The sequence below is a fragment of the Bubalus kerabau genome, chromosome 4, assembly GCF_029407905.1.
Source record: "Bubalus kerabau isolate K-KA32 ecotype Philippines breed swamp buffalo chromosome 4, PCC_UOA_SB_1v2, whole genome shotgun sequence".
Classification (NCBI taxonomy): Eukaryota; Metazoa; Chordata; class Mammalia; order Artiodactyla; family Bovidae; genus Bubalus; species Bubalus kerabau.
Window position 1 is genome coordinate 142,725,498 of NC_073627.1, and position 17,474 is coordinate 142,742,971.

At 37.2% G+C, this 17,474-nt stretch overlaps 1 protein-coding gene and 1 non-coding gene across 10 annotated transcripts in view; both read right to left on the reverse strand.

The window, feature by feature from the left end:
- The window catches only part of UBAP2 (ubiquitin associated protein 2), a 119,721-nt gene that overhangs the window by 22,821 nt on the left and 79,426 nt on the right, over positions 1 to 17,474 (reverse strand). For 8 of the 9 annotated variants that reach the window (XM_055578830.1, XM_055578832.1, XM_055578828.1 and 5 more), the window contains 4 exons: positions 13,705 to 13,757; positions 10,558 to 10,625; positions 8,188 to 8,377; positions 5,158 to 5,371 (listed from right to left, as the gene is read on the reverse strand). In XM_055578830.1, the coding sequence (XP_055434805.1) occupies positions 5,158 to 5,371; positions 8,188 to 8,377; positions 10,558 to 10,625; positions 13,705 to 13,757 (525 nt within the window). Of the gene's footprint in view, positions 1 to 5,157; positions 5,372 to 8,187; positions 8,378 to 10,557; positions 10,626 to 13,704; positions 13,758 to 16,963; positions 17,030 to 17,474 lie in introns of all 9 variants that reach the window. The other variant, XM_055578835.1, reaches the window with a different exon arrangement.
- LOC129651965 (small nucleolar RNA SNORD121A) lies at positions 7,986 to 8,066 on the reverse strand. The gene has a single exon (XR_008714454.1). It is a non-coding gene; the product is annotated as a small nucleolar RNA SNORD121A (small nucleolar RNA).

Sequence of the window (17,474 nt, forward strand, 5' to 3'; positions counted from 1 at the left end):
AAACAAAAATAGGTATTTATACAATGCCAAGCTGAAGGATTTAATTCAGAAACTGCAGAAGTTCTACTAAAAAGAAATATGCCTGGTCAAGACAGAACCCGTAAACACTAACAATTGACATTCACCTCAAAGTCGCCCCTGGTGACTCAGATGGTAAAGCGTCTACCTACAATGTGGGAGACCCAGGTTCGATTCCTGGGTCGAGAAAATCCTCTGGAGAAGGAAATGGCAATCCACTCCAGTACTCTTGCCTGGAAAATCCCATGGATGGAGGAGCGTGGTAGGCTATAGTCCATGGGGTTGCAAAGAGTCAGACAGGACTGAGTGACTTCACTTTCATTTTCACAAAGTCTCCTGCTTCTGAATTGGTTGGTGGGGTGTAGTGGCTAAGAGTGCTGGGTGGCTGTGGTTTGGAGTGGTGGTGGTCAGGACCAGAGGGGTAGTCTCTGGCTGACTTATCAGGTGGACCAAAGGTGGAGGGACTTTATCTTGGCATTTGTTGGTGGTAATAACTGCTTCCCAGTTTCTGCTGAGTCAGAGACCTACATTGTGTTCTTGTGCTCTGGCTTTTGGAACTCAAGTAAAGGCCCTTTCGTTTCAGGTGAAATTCCTCTTGGTAGATTGGACCTAGCCTGGTCTTTGGAGAGAGAGCAAGCCCTGAGCCTTTGGAGTGGGAGCACTGACTCCAAGAGCCTAGACAATCAGAGAACTAACCCTCAGTTCAGTTCAGTTGCTCAGTCGTGTCCGACTCTTTGCGACCCCATGAACTGCAGCACGCCAGGCCTCCCTGTCCATCACCAACATCCAGAGTTCACTCAAACTCATGTGCATCGAGTTGGTGATGCCATCCAGCCATCTCATCCTCTGTCATCCCCTTCTCCTCCTGTCCCCAATCCCTCCCAGCATCAGAGTCTTTTCCAATGAGTCAACTCTTCGCATGAGGTGGCCAAAGTATTGGAGTTTCAGCTTTGCATTGGTCCTTCCAAAGAACACCCGGGACTGACTGACCTCCTTTAGAATGGACTGGTTGGATCTCCTTGCAGTCCAAGGGACTCTCAAGAGTCTTCTCCAACACCACAGTTCAAAAGCATCAATTCTTTGGCACTCAGCTTTCTTCACAGTCCAACTCTCACATCCATACATGACCACTGGAAAAACCATAGCCGTGACTAGATGGACCTTTGTTGGCAAAGTAATGTCTCTGTTTTTCAATATGCTATCTAGGTTGGTCGTAACTTTCCTTCCAAGGAGTAAGCGTCTATTAATTTCATGGCCGCAGTCACCATCTGCAGTGATTTTGGAGCCCAAAGAAATAAAGTCTGCCACTGTTTCCACTGTTTCCCCATCTATTTCCCATGAAGTGATGGGACCAGATGCCATGATCTTAGTTTTCTGAATGTTGAGCTTTAAGCCAACTTTTTCACTCTCCAGTTTCACTTTCATCAAGAGGCTCTTTAGCTCCTCTTCACTTTCTGCCATAAGGGTGGTGTCATCTGCATATATGAGGTTATTGATATTTCTCCCAGCAATCTTGATTCCAGCTTGTGCTTCTTCCAGCCCAGCGTTTCTCATGATGTACTCTGCATGTAAGTTAAATAAGCAGGGTGACAATATACAGCCTTGACGTACTCCTTTTCGTATTTGGAACCAGTCTGTTGTTCCATGTCCAGTTTTAACTGTTGCTTCCTGACCTGCATACAGGTTTCTCAAGAGGCAGGTCAGGTGGTCTGGTATTCTCATCTCTTGCAGAATTTTCCACAGTGTATATCAAATAGTGAAAACTCACACAAAGGAAACCACTTGAATACAAGACTTGGCATCACCCAACCACCAGAAGCACCCTGTGCAGGATGCCTCATCTAAACAACAAATAAAGAAAAACACTAACCCAATCATTAGCAGACAGGATTACCACCTCACTCAGCCTTGCCCATCAGAGGAAAAACACACAAACAAAAACTCAGCACAAATCTCACTCTATATAAAGCTTACATAAACCACTGGATCAAACTTAGAAGGGCAGAAACCAAAAGGAAGAAAGAATTCAACACTGAAGCCTGGGAAAAGGAGACCTCAAATACATAAGTTAAAAAAAATAATAATGAAAAGGCAGAGAAATACTACACAAATGAAGGAACAAACTAGAAACATAGAAGTCCAAATAAATGAAGAGGAAATAGGCAAACTACCTCAAAAAGAATTCAGAATAATGACAGTAAAAATGATCAAAACCCTAGAAAACAAAATGGAGAAAAATGCAAGAACCAATTAACAAAGATCTAGAAGAATTAAAGAATAAACATACAAACGAACAACACAATTACTGAAATTAAAAATACTCTAGAAGGAATCAATAGCAGAATATCTGAAGCAGAAGAATGAATCAGTGAGGTGGAAAATAAAATGGTGGAAATAACTTCTAAAGTGCAGAATAAAGTAAAAAGAATGAAAAGAACTGAGGATAGTTTCTTTTCATCATATCACATCAAAAAGCTCATACACCATGATCAAGTTGGGTTTATTCCAGGAATGCAAGGATTCTTCAATATATGCACATCAAACAATGTGATACACTGTATCAACAAACTGAAAGATAAAAACTATATGCTAACCTCTACAGATGCAGAAAACGCCTTTGACAAAATCCAGCACCCCATTTATAATTAAAACTCTCAAAAAAATGGACATAGAAGGAACCTACTTCAACAAGTAAAGGCCACATATGATAAACCTACAGCAAACATTATTCTCAATGAAGAAAAGCTGAAAGCATTCCCCCTAAGATCAAGAACAAGGAACAAGACAAGATTGTTCACTTTCACCACTATTATTAAACAGTTCTGGAAATCCTAGCTACAGCAATCAGAGAAGAAAAAGAAATAAAAGGAATCCAGATCAGAAAAGAAGTAAAATGGATTAAAGACCTAAATGTAAGACCAGAAACTATAAAACTCTTTCGAGGAAAACATAGGCAGAACACTCACTGTTTGCAGATGACAGGATACTGCACATAGAAAACCCTAAAGATCAGAAAATTACTAATCAGTGAATTTAGCAAAGTTGCAGGACACAAAATCAATACACAGAAATCACTTGCATTTCTATATATTAACAGTGAAAAATCAGAAAGAGAAATTAAAGAGTCAATCCCATTCACCATTGCAACAAAAATAAATAAATATCTAGAAATAAACTTACCTAAGGAGACAAAAGAACTGTACACAGAAAATCATAAGACACTAATAAAAGAAATCAAAGATGACATAAACAGATAGATAGATATTCCATGTTCCTGGGTAGAAAGATCAATATTATGAAAATGACTATCCTACCAAATGTAATCTACAGATTCACTGTGACCCCTATCTAATTACCAATGGCATTTTTCACAGAACTAGAACAAAATATTTCACAATTCATATGGAAACACAAAAGCCCCCGAATAGCCAAAGCAGTCTTGACAAAGAAGAATGGAGCTGGAGGAATCAACCTTCCTGACTTCAGGTTATACTACAAAGCTACAGTCATCAAGACAGTATGGTACTGGCACAAAAACAGAAATACAGACCAAGGAAACAAGATAGAAAGCCCAGAAATAAACCCATGCACATATGGGTACCTTATTTTTGACAAAGGATGCAAGAATATACAATGGGGCAAAGACAGCCTCTTCAATAAATGGCGCTGAGAAAACTGGACAGCTACATGTAAAAGAATGAAATTTAGAATACCTGCTAACACCAAACACAAAGATAAACTCAAAATGGATTAAACACCTAAATGTAAGACCAGAAACTATAAAACTCTTAGAGGAAAACAAACGCAGACCACTTAATGACATAAATCAAAGCAAGATCCTCTATGACCCATCTTCTAGAGTAACGGAAATAAAAACAAAAGTAAACAAGTGGGACCTGATCAAATTTAAAAGCTTTTGCACAGCAAAGGAAACTATAAGCAAGGTGAAAAGACAACCCTCAGAATGGGAGAAAATAATAGCAAATGAAACAACAGACAAAGGATTAATTTCTAAAATATACAAGCAGTTCATATAACTCAATGCCAGAGAAACAAACAACCCAATCAAAAAGGGGGAAAAAAGACTTAAACAGACATTTCTCCAAAGAAGACATACAGATGGCTAACAGACACATGAAACATCGCTCATTATGAGAGAAATGCAAATCAAAACCACAATGAGATATCACCTCACACCGGTCAGAATGGCCATCATCAAAATGTCTACAAACAATAAATGCTGAAGAGGATATGGAGAAAAGGGAACGCTCTTGCACTGTTGGGGGGAACATAAATGGATACAGCCACTATGGAAGACTTACAGAGATTCCTTAAAAAACTAGGAATAAAAATACCATATGACCCAGCAATCCCACTCCTAGGCATACACCCTGAGGAAACCAAAACTGAAAAAGACACATGTATCACACTGTTCATTGCAGCACTATTTACAATAGCTAGGAAATGGAAGCAACCTAGATGCCCATTGACAGATGAATGGATAAAGTAGTTGTGGTACATATACACAATGGAATATTACTCAGCCATAAAAAGGAACATATATGAGTCGGTTCTGTTGAGATGGATGAACCTAGAATCTATTATACAGAGTGAAGTTGAGTCAGAAAGTGAAAGATAAATATCATATTCTAACACATATATACAGAATCCGGAAAAATGGTACTGAAGAATTTATTTTCAGGGCAGCAATGGAGAAACAGACATAGAGAATAGACTTATGGACATAGGGAGAGGGTGAGATGTATGGAAAGAGTAACGTGGAAACTTACATTACCATATGTACAACAGATAGACAATGGGAATTTGCTGTATGGCTCAGGAAACTCAAACAGGGGCTCTGTATCAATCTAGAGGGGTGGGATGGGGTAGGAGATTGGAGGGAGGTTCAAGAGGGAGGGGATATTTGTATACCTATGGCTGATTCATGTTGAGGTTTGACAGAAAACAACAAAATTCTGTAAAGCAATTATCCTTCAATAAAAAAAATTAATTAAAAAAAAAATGAAAGAAAGAAATATGCCTGGTCAAACCCACATTAGTGTCCAAAAGTCAACCTTCTCTGCCAGTGTTTGGCATGTCCTCACTAGGGGCAAACCACCGTAGAAAATGCACACTTACCAAAATGACTAAGGACTGAGGACTGGGAGGCTGGAGGCTTGAGGTCCCAAGAAGAAGTGGTTGTGGGAGAACTCGTACTACTTTGCTGTGAACTTGAGGTGGTGGTAAACTGGCCCAAACTCGGAGCTTTCAACTGGTCCAAAATCTGGGAGCTGGTGATGTTCGCCATTTTTGAAGGGGCAAGCTCTCCAAATCCTGAACCAAGGACGGATGACTTTAAAGGGAAAGAAAAACAAAAATCCTCAGCAATACAGAATTTCTACATGCCACTGTATTTTCACAAGGATTTTTAAAATTATAGCCTAGAACATTCTGAATTAGTATGACTCATCTGAATAAATACTACACAAAAATATTACCAAGTAACAAGATCTGACTAAATAAATCTAACAATCCTTCCTGCTTCTGATACAAGAGCTTCGAGGGAAGAGGAACAGTTTCCCTAGATTTTAATAAATTTATTTTTATTCAAAAAGTGGTATCATTTAAGCTTAGAAACAATTACTTTTTTTAAAGTAGAGAGAAATAGCATTAATCAAATGACAAAGACAAGGTCGAAAACAAAATACAGTATTTTCTTAATGTGTGGAATGGTAATCATCTTTAACTTTGCCAAGTTTTTACTAGGGTTAGTCACAGAGAGATCAGCCATCAGATCATCCTGCAAGGTTAAAGGCACATTACAGTACTTAACAGTTGTATTCCAGAATCAGACACTGAATTACAAGGATATATGTGTGTACTGAGCAGATGCCCTGGACACTGCTGTGTTTATTTCAAGGTGTTTTGATGACTAAGTACACCAAATACACTTCCAGAGCAAACAACCAGCCACCTAAGAGTGGCGGATCAAGTGCATTTTTACTTATCAATATCATTCAATTACTGAAAAGATTAAGTCAAAACGTAACTCGACAACCACCATAAAGGTTAAAAACAGAAATGATCTACATTCCATTAAGAAGCCTGATCTAGAAAGCTGAATCAATTATTTCTGGTATCAGTTCCAAAGCCATGGACTATCTGTCCCAGTTGTTTTTAAAGATATCCAAATTCTCCAATGTGAGCAAAAGACTTCAGGCTGTGGGCAATTACTGCACTCCAAACACAGAATCTGCTTCTATTAAAACAGCTGTGATAACATTACTTACCACTGCTCCTGACTCTGTGCTCATGCCACCCACTACACTACTCTTATGTCACTTATAAATGCATCAAAACCCAGCTCAAGCCTACTTGCTCAAAAAAAGGCATCTTCTTCTTTTCTTACCCAATCTCTATCCTGCATCAGCTAATTTAATTGTAACGCACTTTCTGTGTGTTTCACAACACAATGACCTCACTGCATCAATGACTAAAACCTTGCTTTTGGTAATATCTATTACCACAGGGCTTCAATTCCACACATTTCAATCAATGGGGACAGTTTACAAATGTGCCTACGGGTACACTTGTGCACATGCATTCACATACATACATACAAATACTCAACTCCCAATGCCAGAGATCCTGACCAGTCTTGTGTAGAATCTGGCTTAATCTAATTACTATCTGGCATATTTAGTTATTATAACTGAAGTTTCCCAATGACAGTAAAAGCATAGTAGGGCTGAGAATCACTGCTCTCATATGCAAAACAAACAATCTGTACTCTGGTTTCTCAAGATGTTGTTCACGACAAAAAGCAACATGCCTGAAGGATGGTGTTAAAATAAAAACCCTAATGTCCTATCTACATTCTCAAGTAGCCTGACTATGATTCCAGCAAGTAAGCAAGGACATCCCATCAGTGTACCACTGGCAGATGGAGGAAAGGAACTGGATGGTTCAATCAAACTCAGGGGTATTAATGGGCCCTCTCAAAACAGAGTCTGCCTTGGGTCTGTCCATCTTCAAGCAGTGACACCCTCTCAAACGCTATCAACAACGATGCTAAAAATGCCAAGTTCCCAAGATAGTTATACTTGCCATGACATGACTATGCAGAGGAGAAGATGACAATGGAAGTTCTCATATTCAAGCCTCCAATTTTTAGGGAACAGCAAAGAATTTTCAACCAAGGTGGGGGGGGGTGTGATTATCATAGATCATATTCATAAGAAATTCCATTTTTCAACCGTAGATTTCAGATTAAACACAACAAAGAATGAACCAAAGTATCATCACTAGTGAAAGCTGTGGATTTGTGTCTATAGTCCTTTCAACCTCTAGTTTTGCAACTCAGAACAGCCCACACTTGGACAGAGACCTGAGTTTACCATTCTACAGCTACATTCTTTTACTCCCATCACCTATCTTCATTTGCTTCACTAACAGTTCCTGAGCTTTTCTCTCACAGAAGTTAGTTCTCTTTTTTTGTCTATGCTGCAAAGTATGAGGTATCTTAGTTCCCTGAACCCTCACCCCTGCAGTGGAAGCACAGAGCCTTAACCACGGGATCACTAGTGAAGACCCGGGAGCTGAACTGTTACAGAAGCTAAAGTCATATATGCAGCAGCAGATGACGCTGTTTCAATAAAAACATATTCAATTTTTAAGGGCCTCTACTATACAACTGTTTGGAATAACAAAACCAAAATGCTAAAAATTTAAGAACCTAGGCAGATCTAGAAATAACTGTTTTTGCAGATTAGCAAACCAATGCTGACAAACATTAGCATTTAAGTAAACTGGAAAACAAATGAAAATTTAACATCTTAAGTATAAAGACAGACTCTGAAACAAACCCAAGGAAAAAAATCATCCTTCTTACTAGAAGGATCCCTAAGTTGATTATGACTGAACTAATTCATAATTCAACTAACCATAAAGAAGTACTTTTTATCTTCATCCAGAAAACTCAGTGGTTGAATTCTGCACAGAACTGTCAGATATGTGCTTGGAAATTATGACATCATTGTTTTCTGGACTGAGATCTAGTGTAGAGATTTTTATATGCAAAAAAATAATGATAAGGCAAGTGCCATTCAATAATACATTTATTCATGGGACCATTCCTTAAAATCCCATACTGAGAGAAAAGTGAGTTACCAAACTCTGAGGTGGATAGGAGTTGACAGCATCAGAGCTGCCAGTCCCTGGTGCCATCTGATTGTTGTGCTGAGAGTTCGTGAAGACAAGGGCTTGGCCAAAGCTCTGCTGTTGAGAAGTTTCAAAGGAGTTGACTTCTGGGGCTCGACTGGGAGGAACAGGCTTCTGGAGCAAGGCTACCAGATCAACACTAAGCAGACAAAAAGCAAATGAAATAATGAGTCAGAGGCAAATCTTACCAAAAAATAAACTTGAGAAATCAATCACTATAAATAAGTTCATGCTAAAAATAATCCCAGGGAGGAAAATCTTTGGAAACTGGAGTTTAAGAGCAGCAAAGGGAGATTATCAATCATCCCCCCACATGCCTACCCTACCAAGAAAGCACACCAAGCCACCGAGAGCCAAATAGGGCTCTGCAGAGAAGAGAAAAGAAAGGTGCATTGAGATGTTTCCACGGAAATGGCACAATGACAACTGATTCGAAAACCTGGAGCAACTGAGTACACCTCAACAGTTTTCTTGGCTTTTTTCCTTTAGAATATTTGGCCCTCTTCATTACTTAAAACCAGTCTCTCTTAAACTTTCCCAAAGCAAAGGAAACCCATATTTTTGAGAAATGAGGACCAAAGCCGTGCTAGACCATTCAAGCAGTTTTGACATTTACCATAAATATTCCTATAAGTTTTGTGTTCTATCCCATGATATATTTAGGTTTATATAAATCTCATAATTTCTCTCAAATATTTAGGGGAAAAAATGCACAACATATTAACAAATACTCTGTTAATCAGACTTCTTATAATGTCCCTAGGAAGACTGAGATTCCAAGTTCAGAATCATGGCCTTAAAACCTGAAAGCATGAGGAAGAAATGATCTTTCAGAAAATATATTTCTTGACATGAGAATGAGCTACTAATTTCTCCACAGAATGACCTAACGTGGTAATCTGCTCCATTAAATCCTTTTAAAGGGCAGTTCCCAAGCAGTTCTCCTAACGGAAACTCACCATGCCAATAATGAGGCAGATTCTGGAAGGTCAAATAATTCAAAACTCACTCATGATATACAGCCAAGTTCCTAGGCTTGAGTTCCTCTCCTTACGCAATACCCACTCTCATGTCCCCGTAACTGAGAAACAGTTATGGGATCTAGTATTATGGACCCCAAGGAATGTTCTAGCTTATGATAACCTAATTCCAGGGATACAAATTCATGGTAGTTCTATTACATATGACCCATCTCAAAAGTTCCATAACTACAAAAACCAGAAGTTCTATTCCAAATGATTGATGAAATATATATATATGAAGAACACTGCAGCACTACTGTCTGAAAAATAATCCTTAAAAGGTCCACTTATTTTTTAAATGAAAATGATGCTATGCAATTCATCAAATACTAAATACAATGAAGAAGATACATCCATTTAAGGAAAAATTCTGAGCAAGTCACAAAATAATATATTGTAAGACATAACCTTTGATTTTTATTTCCCTGTAATGAAGTCTTATCACCACCTCATTTAGCAAGAGATTGAGCGTGTTAGGTTCAAAATTGCCTTCAATGCTCAGGTATCATATATATCAAGGCTCTCATCCTTCTAGATCACTACTTTTTGAAACCATAATCAAAGGTTTTTAGAGTTATTGTTAAAACTGAGAATGTAAATACTTTCCAATAATTCAATTCTGCACACACTCTAACAATGTTTCTATCATCCCAAAAGCTCCTCCTTGTCTGTAATCTATGAAATTAGTAGATTAAAACTATTAGAACCCATATAAAATGAGAACTTTGTACTATCCTAAGATCTAAATAAACGGCATTATATGAAGAAACCAAAAGAGATTTCTGTTACATTTGTCTGTCAAAAAAATGTTTACGAAAGTAAAAAAACAAAGTGTTAGATTTAACATTATCGCTGCCATGCGTGTGACCACGTGCTCAGTCACGTTGACTCTCTGCAACCCCCCTGGATTGTAGCCCGCCAGGCTCCTCTGTCCATAGAATTTTCCAGGCAAGAATACTGGAGTGGGTTGCCACCTCCTAATTCAGGGGATCTTCCCAACCCAGGGGTCGAACTCACGTCTCCTGCAGTGGCAGGCAATTCTTTATCGTCTGAGCCACCTGGGAAACCCGTAACTGCTATTTTAATTCAACAGCAGACACAACAAATTAGGAGATTATGGAGGCTCTGTCAGCTTACCAGATAAGGGATAAAACAAGTCTTAGACAGAAAAGAGAAAAACAGAAAGAGATTCAAGAAAAGGGTAAAAAATATAGAGATATGAGGAAGAAAACCACTCTCCTACAGCAAGAAATTTTAATTCTGCTCTGAATTAAAAAAGGTGGGGAAAACCGTTTACCTTTGCCCAGGTGTGACATGATTCTCTGCTGGAACAGATGAGGAAGTGAAGACCTTTGTTTCAGAAAGCTGTAACAAAAGGATTAAAAATATTTTAATCTTATTTTATATAAAACCAAAAAATGTAACAAATTCCTGATAATTTGTAGTCATCAGTACTCTTCTTCTAGTTCACCCAAAAGGCAGTCTAAAGGAAAAGAAAGAAACAAGTGATCATGGCATGTAATTTTCTTAAGGTGAAGATAATTTTAGATGGATAATTCCACAATAAGGATTCCACGTCAGGGAAACAAGAAAGTGAAGTAAAGTCAGATCATAGTGTGAGTCCCAGTCTCACCATTCTACTTCACATTATACTAAATGAGAACTCCTATAAAAACCACCATTAATGTTACTATAAACACCAAAAAGGAGTAGGAGAAGTTTGAAAAGGTAAATTACTGACATTCTCTTTTCCCAAAGACAGGTGGCTTTAGTATTTTATTAGTAATAGATTTACTAGTCATAGATTTCCTTACTGCTTTTATCAAAATATTATTGAGGTATAACACAAATAATAAACCGAATATTCAAACTGAATAACTGAATAAGGTGTGTCATATATATGCTCCATCACAAAATCAAGACAATATCTAGTACCCCAAAAGTTTGCTCCTGTCCCTGTGTAAGCAATTCTTTGAGTACTCACTTTTGTCCCCAGGCAACCATGGGTGTGTTTTCTGTCATTATAGCTTAAGCTGTATTTTCAGGAATTTTAAGTGGAATTTTTAAACATACAATCTTTTTTGTGATTTTTTTTCCACTGAACATAATCATTTTGAGATTCATGCATATTGTTTTAAGGCACACAGAATACAATTTCTTGAAACCTCAACTGACACTGCTGAAAGGCAGACTTATATTTTCAAAATGGGGCACGGTCTTGTAAAGGTTAATACTGTTGATCTAATGACAATGTTGAAAACTAATGAAAACGCTATTCTTAACAATGCTAAGTGTCTCAGACTTAAAATCAGACTTCCTCAGACATTAATATTAAGGTAGGAGCAGAGTAAGCAGTTAGGTGTTCACTTTCCATAAAAACAAAAAGTGCTAAATTCATTATACTGTTTCAACAAGAAAGGCTTATACTATGCACTGCACTCTATTTCAAGATAGTATCTTAAGAATTCCAAGGAATCTATTTTTGCCTTAAAGAATCTTATGAACTAAATTAAGACAAAGAGAGAAGCAAATAAGGAGTAATTCTATTAAAAGTAATAACAGATGATCTAAAGCCTTAAAATATAAAATATTAAGTTCAAGGTAAATAAGAACTATTATACATTTATCACTGAAATCCTATCTAATCTGCTAAAGAACAGAAAATTTGCATTGTTTTCTCCTCCTAAGCTCTAGAAGGAACTCGGGATCTGCATTTTAGATTACTCACCATTCAATCACTATTACTTTGTAAATGTCAGAAACTTTTAAGTAATTTTGGTATTTTCTGGAAAAGAAGATGTCCACACTTTTATAGCACATGGAACTCTGCTCAGTGATACGTCCTAGCCTGGATGGGAAGGGGGTATGGGAGAGAATGGATATATGTATATGTATGGCTGAGTCTCTTCACTGTTCACCTGAAACCACCACAATACTGTTAATTGGCTATATACCCCAAAACAAAATAAAAAGTTTAAAGTTTGGGGAAAAAATTTTTAAAAAGATGTCTAAATTCCCTACTATAATTCTTTTCAGTAATTCTATTGTGATACAATACAGCCTACACAGCAGAGTATTACTACCTATATGTGTGTGCATTTGAACTGCTTATTAGATGACTTACATCTGACGACCTCACCTGAAGCACAGAAAAACCCCATCAGTTAGGCAGGATGGTTATTATGATAATCATTTCAGGGATGAAAAATAGGAGGCTCAGAAAGGTAAGTAAGATGCCTCATCTAAGGTCAATAGGTCAACCCAGCTAGAATATGAATACAAGTCATCCACCCTCTGATAGCTGGCTGGCTTTCTATCCTGCCTGCTGCCCCAGACAAAGCTTTTAGCTCTGGAAGCCTTTTTTTCCCTCCCAACAAACTCTTAGCAAAAATTCTAGTAACACAAAGCATGTAAAACTAGGACAGATCTGTTTGAAATAAGGTATGGTGCCCACAGGTTCCTCACTCTGACTTCCTCTTATCACTGGTACCATCCCTCCACTGACTCTATTATCCACCCATCTCGTCCACTCTCCTCATATTACAGGTAACAGAAAACCTGGTGACATCATACCCCAAGGTCTTATGGTTAGTATGTGGGATAAGTAAATAAAAAACCCTAAGTCTCTGAAGTTCCAAAGCAGTATATCCTTCTCCTTTCTTACACCCTATCCAGCTTACTCCCTAATAAGTCAGATAAAATAGTGATAAAAGAAAGCTCAAGTGCAGTTTTGTTTCTTTTTTAAAAAAAATGTAAGTACAAATGGGGGGAGAGAGGATAATCTCAAAAAGAAAAATAAAATCCAAAACTCTGGGTCATATTATGCAATTTTGAAGGTCAGTACTTGTAAACCTTTTATTCTCTCCCACCCAGTGTCAGCTGTAACTCTAACATGTACATACTTCTGTTCTGGACCTTAAGAGTGAAACAGAAAAATAGTTAAGAGTTCTTATGCTGAACACAGAACTTAAAGATCAATACTACTAATACCAAGAAGCTAGTACAGTATACTCGAAAATGTCTGTGGAATAAATGAATACAAAAAGATCCCGTCTAGTTGAAAGGGGAATTGCTTGGCCCTAGAACCAGAATGATTTATTGAGGTTAATTTCAACTGTAAACCTAAAACATAGACTCTCTCCTTCAATAAAAAGGTTATAAAGAGTAAATAATCATTCACAGGCCAGGGTAAAAGCATCAGCTGGTTATTGGGCCAAATAAAACAAAGATAGTGAAAAAAAGACATCGCTCCTATTTAATGCCTGGTCATCTTTAAATAGATGCTTTAAAACCAAGTTTCTCAAAAATCTGGAAACACCAACATCTTTCTGAAAATCATCTGCTTAAAAAAAAAAATTAAGATATCTCGAGCTTTCCTCAAAAGTACATGTGTTCCCGCCAGAATCCAAAAGAAAGATAGTCACATCTGATGCTAAACACTTACATCTTCAGTCCAGTCTTCCGCTGTCCACTCTTCCACAGAATTCTTCCAGGCCCCTGTTGACAATCACAGTTTACACCACAAAGTCAAATAAGGTCTGATTCCAAATGGTTCTCCATTGTGTACAGCACAAGATATATCACGTATCTCATTAGCAATATAGTTTATAATCCAAGAAATATGAGGCTCTTAACCTATCTCAAGAAAATCAGTCATGTTTTCAAATGCAGCTTGGCTAAGTACTAAACACACACACACAAGCCATGTCTCAAATTGCTTTTGGATAATATCCACTGCCTTAAGAAACTATGGCACAGCAAAATAAATATATTTAACAAGGAGATCCTTATGATACATTATTTAAAAAAGAACACAGTTCAATATAAGGCAGCTCTGCTTTGGACCCTCGTTTCAGGCAGATCATCAGATTTAGAAAAGTATTTTTTATATTAGATCCACTGTATCATTTCCTAACAGGTCTCCAGCAAAGCTGAGCATTAGTCCTGTTCACATAAAGTCTGTTGCTATACCCCTGATAAGTAGGAACAGAAAATGTGTTCACACAGTTCTTACAGAATAATCATCTATATAGAAAACAATTAAGTACTTTGAAGAAGAAAAGTATATGAATTCAGATATGCTGATATTAGTGCTTAGTGATCCTGTGTCCATTCCCATTATTTTAAAACATATGTACAAACACATATCCAGATAAAACAGTTTTAAAAGGAAACACACCAAGAAACTGACTGTAACCACCATCAGGAAGCGGGAGTGTGAATGTTTTCAGTTCCTTCAATAGGAAGAAATAATTGAGCATCTGACCTGCAATGAGGTTTGTGTGTGGGAAGAGGAAGGGCACACCTCTGGAAAAAAGGCAGATGAACAGATCTAACTACCTTATCATGTCAGTAACCTATTAACTAAACTGATGCTGTAAACCTAAGAAAAGAGGCCTTCTCTGTGGAAGGCTTTCAACAGGATGTCCCTAATTCAAGACTGATTATGGCAAACAAAAGTAGAATCTATGGATTTATGGAACATGACTTCTTATAAAATATTACCCCCAAAATGCTATTTGTGGCTATAAAAAGGGAGATGTTTCAAACATGAACACATTCCCTGGTGTGAGAGAAACCCACACACATCTCACCAACTCTGGATCATGGGGCACATGCATTACAGGAAAGCACTCCCTACTCTTCTGTCCCTCTCGATTGCATGCACCCTTGTAATAATAGTAAAACTTGATAGAGGAATGTTTTAATATTTGAAATGATAATCTGATCTACTGCTTTGGCTAACTTATCTTATCTTTAAATGGTTTCCATAATTTCTCCAGAAATGTCACAAAGCAAGTATCAACTTCTGTGTCCCCAAAACATCTCTTTGAATTAAAATATTTTATAAACAAAAGCAGAAAGATATAATAGCTTAAGTTAAAAAACACAAGGTACAATTAGTCCTAAGTGGAAATCAGTACCAGAACTTAGATCTCTAGAGCATGCTTTACATGAAGTTAAAGGGATCCAAGGCAAGCCATCCACCTACACTTCACTATCATCATGGTTTCTTAAGTACTAACTAGTGCCTTTCTTAAGTACTAACACATAAATCTCCAACCTTCTAATGTATTTCCTGCCAGACTTTTGTCTCAGTACATGTATATTTTAAAAGTTCACTGGGATGACCTAGAGGGATGGTATGGGGAGGGAGGTGGGAAGGGGATTCAGGATGGGGAACACATGTTCACCCGTGGCAGAGTCATATCAATGTATGGCAAAACCATTACAATATTGTAAAGTAATTAGCCTCCAATTAAAATAAATAAATTTATATTTTTTAAAAAGTTCACAAAGTGGGCTAGTTTTGAAGCAGGTCAGTACATAGTGTTCTCGGTGCCACCTCCATCCCACCTACCCCAAATTCATGCTGTCACATTCATCACAGGAGACAACACTCCAAAGACTGCCAACTCTACAAAAAACTGAGGCTCAATCTAAGCAGATTTAGGAACACTCTGCCTCAAAAATCATTCCTAAAACTTTCACCTTCAAAGCAACTAAGATTTTATAATAGGAAACAATGTATGATGGAATTGTTCTTAGGATCTCCTTCATCATCAGTCATCAACCAAATAATACTGGGTTAAAAGCCTACACATAAAGCATTGATGCTAGATATCAAATATCTCACTGAAAAGACCATTAAAAATTTAGTGAGTGATGTGAATGATAAATTACATGAATCTGATTAATACACTGGAAATTTGCAGGACACAAAAGTTAAGGAAAGCTAGAACGCTAACCGAAAGTTTATGGAGAAGATGAATCACAGCAAAAATCCTGAAGGCTGAATAGCCAGATATATAATGAAAGGATATTCCAGGAGAGAGAAATAGTGATGAGAAATTACAAAGAACTAAAATATATTAAAATTAACCTTAAGTTCAGAATATGCCTTTTTTCCCCAAAAAACAATATAAGTTGTGGCAAGATGTTTTAAGTGTACAATTCAGTAATTAATAATTTAAAACACACATTCTTATATATGATATGTAAAGAGACTGGCCTACCACTTTAGAAGTATTATGAAAATAATTAAAACACAAACTAAGCCATCCAGAAGAGGATGAGAAGCTGAGTATATTCAAAAGCAGGCAGAAGACAATGAATGAAGTTGTAGGCAGACATCCTACATGGTAAAGTGTTATGTCCGGCAACAGAGAGGAATGCCCGTATCCGCAGCCAGGGCCAAACTGTTGCAGTGATCCACCCTAGATACACAGACTGTAAAAACTACATGACATTAGATAGAGAAGACTACAGAGTCAGGTCCTAATCTTACTATGGAATATTAAAATTTTTACAGGAAGACCTTATTCCGCATTGTAGACCTATAAAGCTTCACCTCAAACTATGAGAAAAATTCAATGACATTCATTTAATTTTCAGCTTAAAACAATAATCTGAAATGTATGCTTTGTGTTCAGTTTAACTTGATGTTAGTCCTCTATCAAAAACACATATAAGGCAGACTTATAGGAAAAGGAGCAACAATGATCCAAACTCCGCACTGCCCTAAAGGCCAGTGTGAAAAACACTTTCATTATCAAAAGCTGATTATTTTATCAAGAAATTGTAGAAATAGTTTACAAACACTCACCTGATGAATTTTTATTAGCTAGCCTTAATAAAAATGGAAATTATTGAAAAGAATTGTACAAGAATATTAACTAAGGAATTTTTTAAAAAATCCATACCTTTGATTCCAAAAGAATTTTTGTTTGATAGATTCTGAGCTACATTTTGAGCATCTGATGCCAGTTCTGTGGATCAATGTAAAATGTAAGGTTTTAACTATCATCAGATGACAGAAGGAATTCATCAGAAGAGAAATTAGTAAGTAAATTAAACAATGAGGGGACAGCCTCACAGCTAAGTATATGCTGTGTGTCCAGGGAAAAAGAAACTTCTGTTCGCCATGCTATGACAGACTGCTGTGGCCCAACTATGAATCTTACCAGCCAGACAGATCTCAAATATTCAATTTGCATCAATTATGCTTGTTCTCATTCCCATGTTCACCAAGTTCCCTTCCCACTTGTCAAAGAAAACATTACAATCTGTTTAAATGGTATGTTTTTAGTATATTTATAAATTTGCATTTTGACTATCCTTCAGTCTTTCTTTTTTGGTCAATCTCGAATCTGACCCTAAGGATGGATTTGATTATCATCCTGTCAAGTCAGGCTTCTGATTCTATGAAGCTGT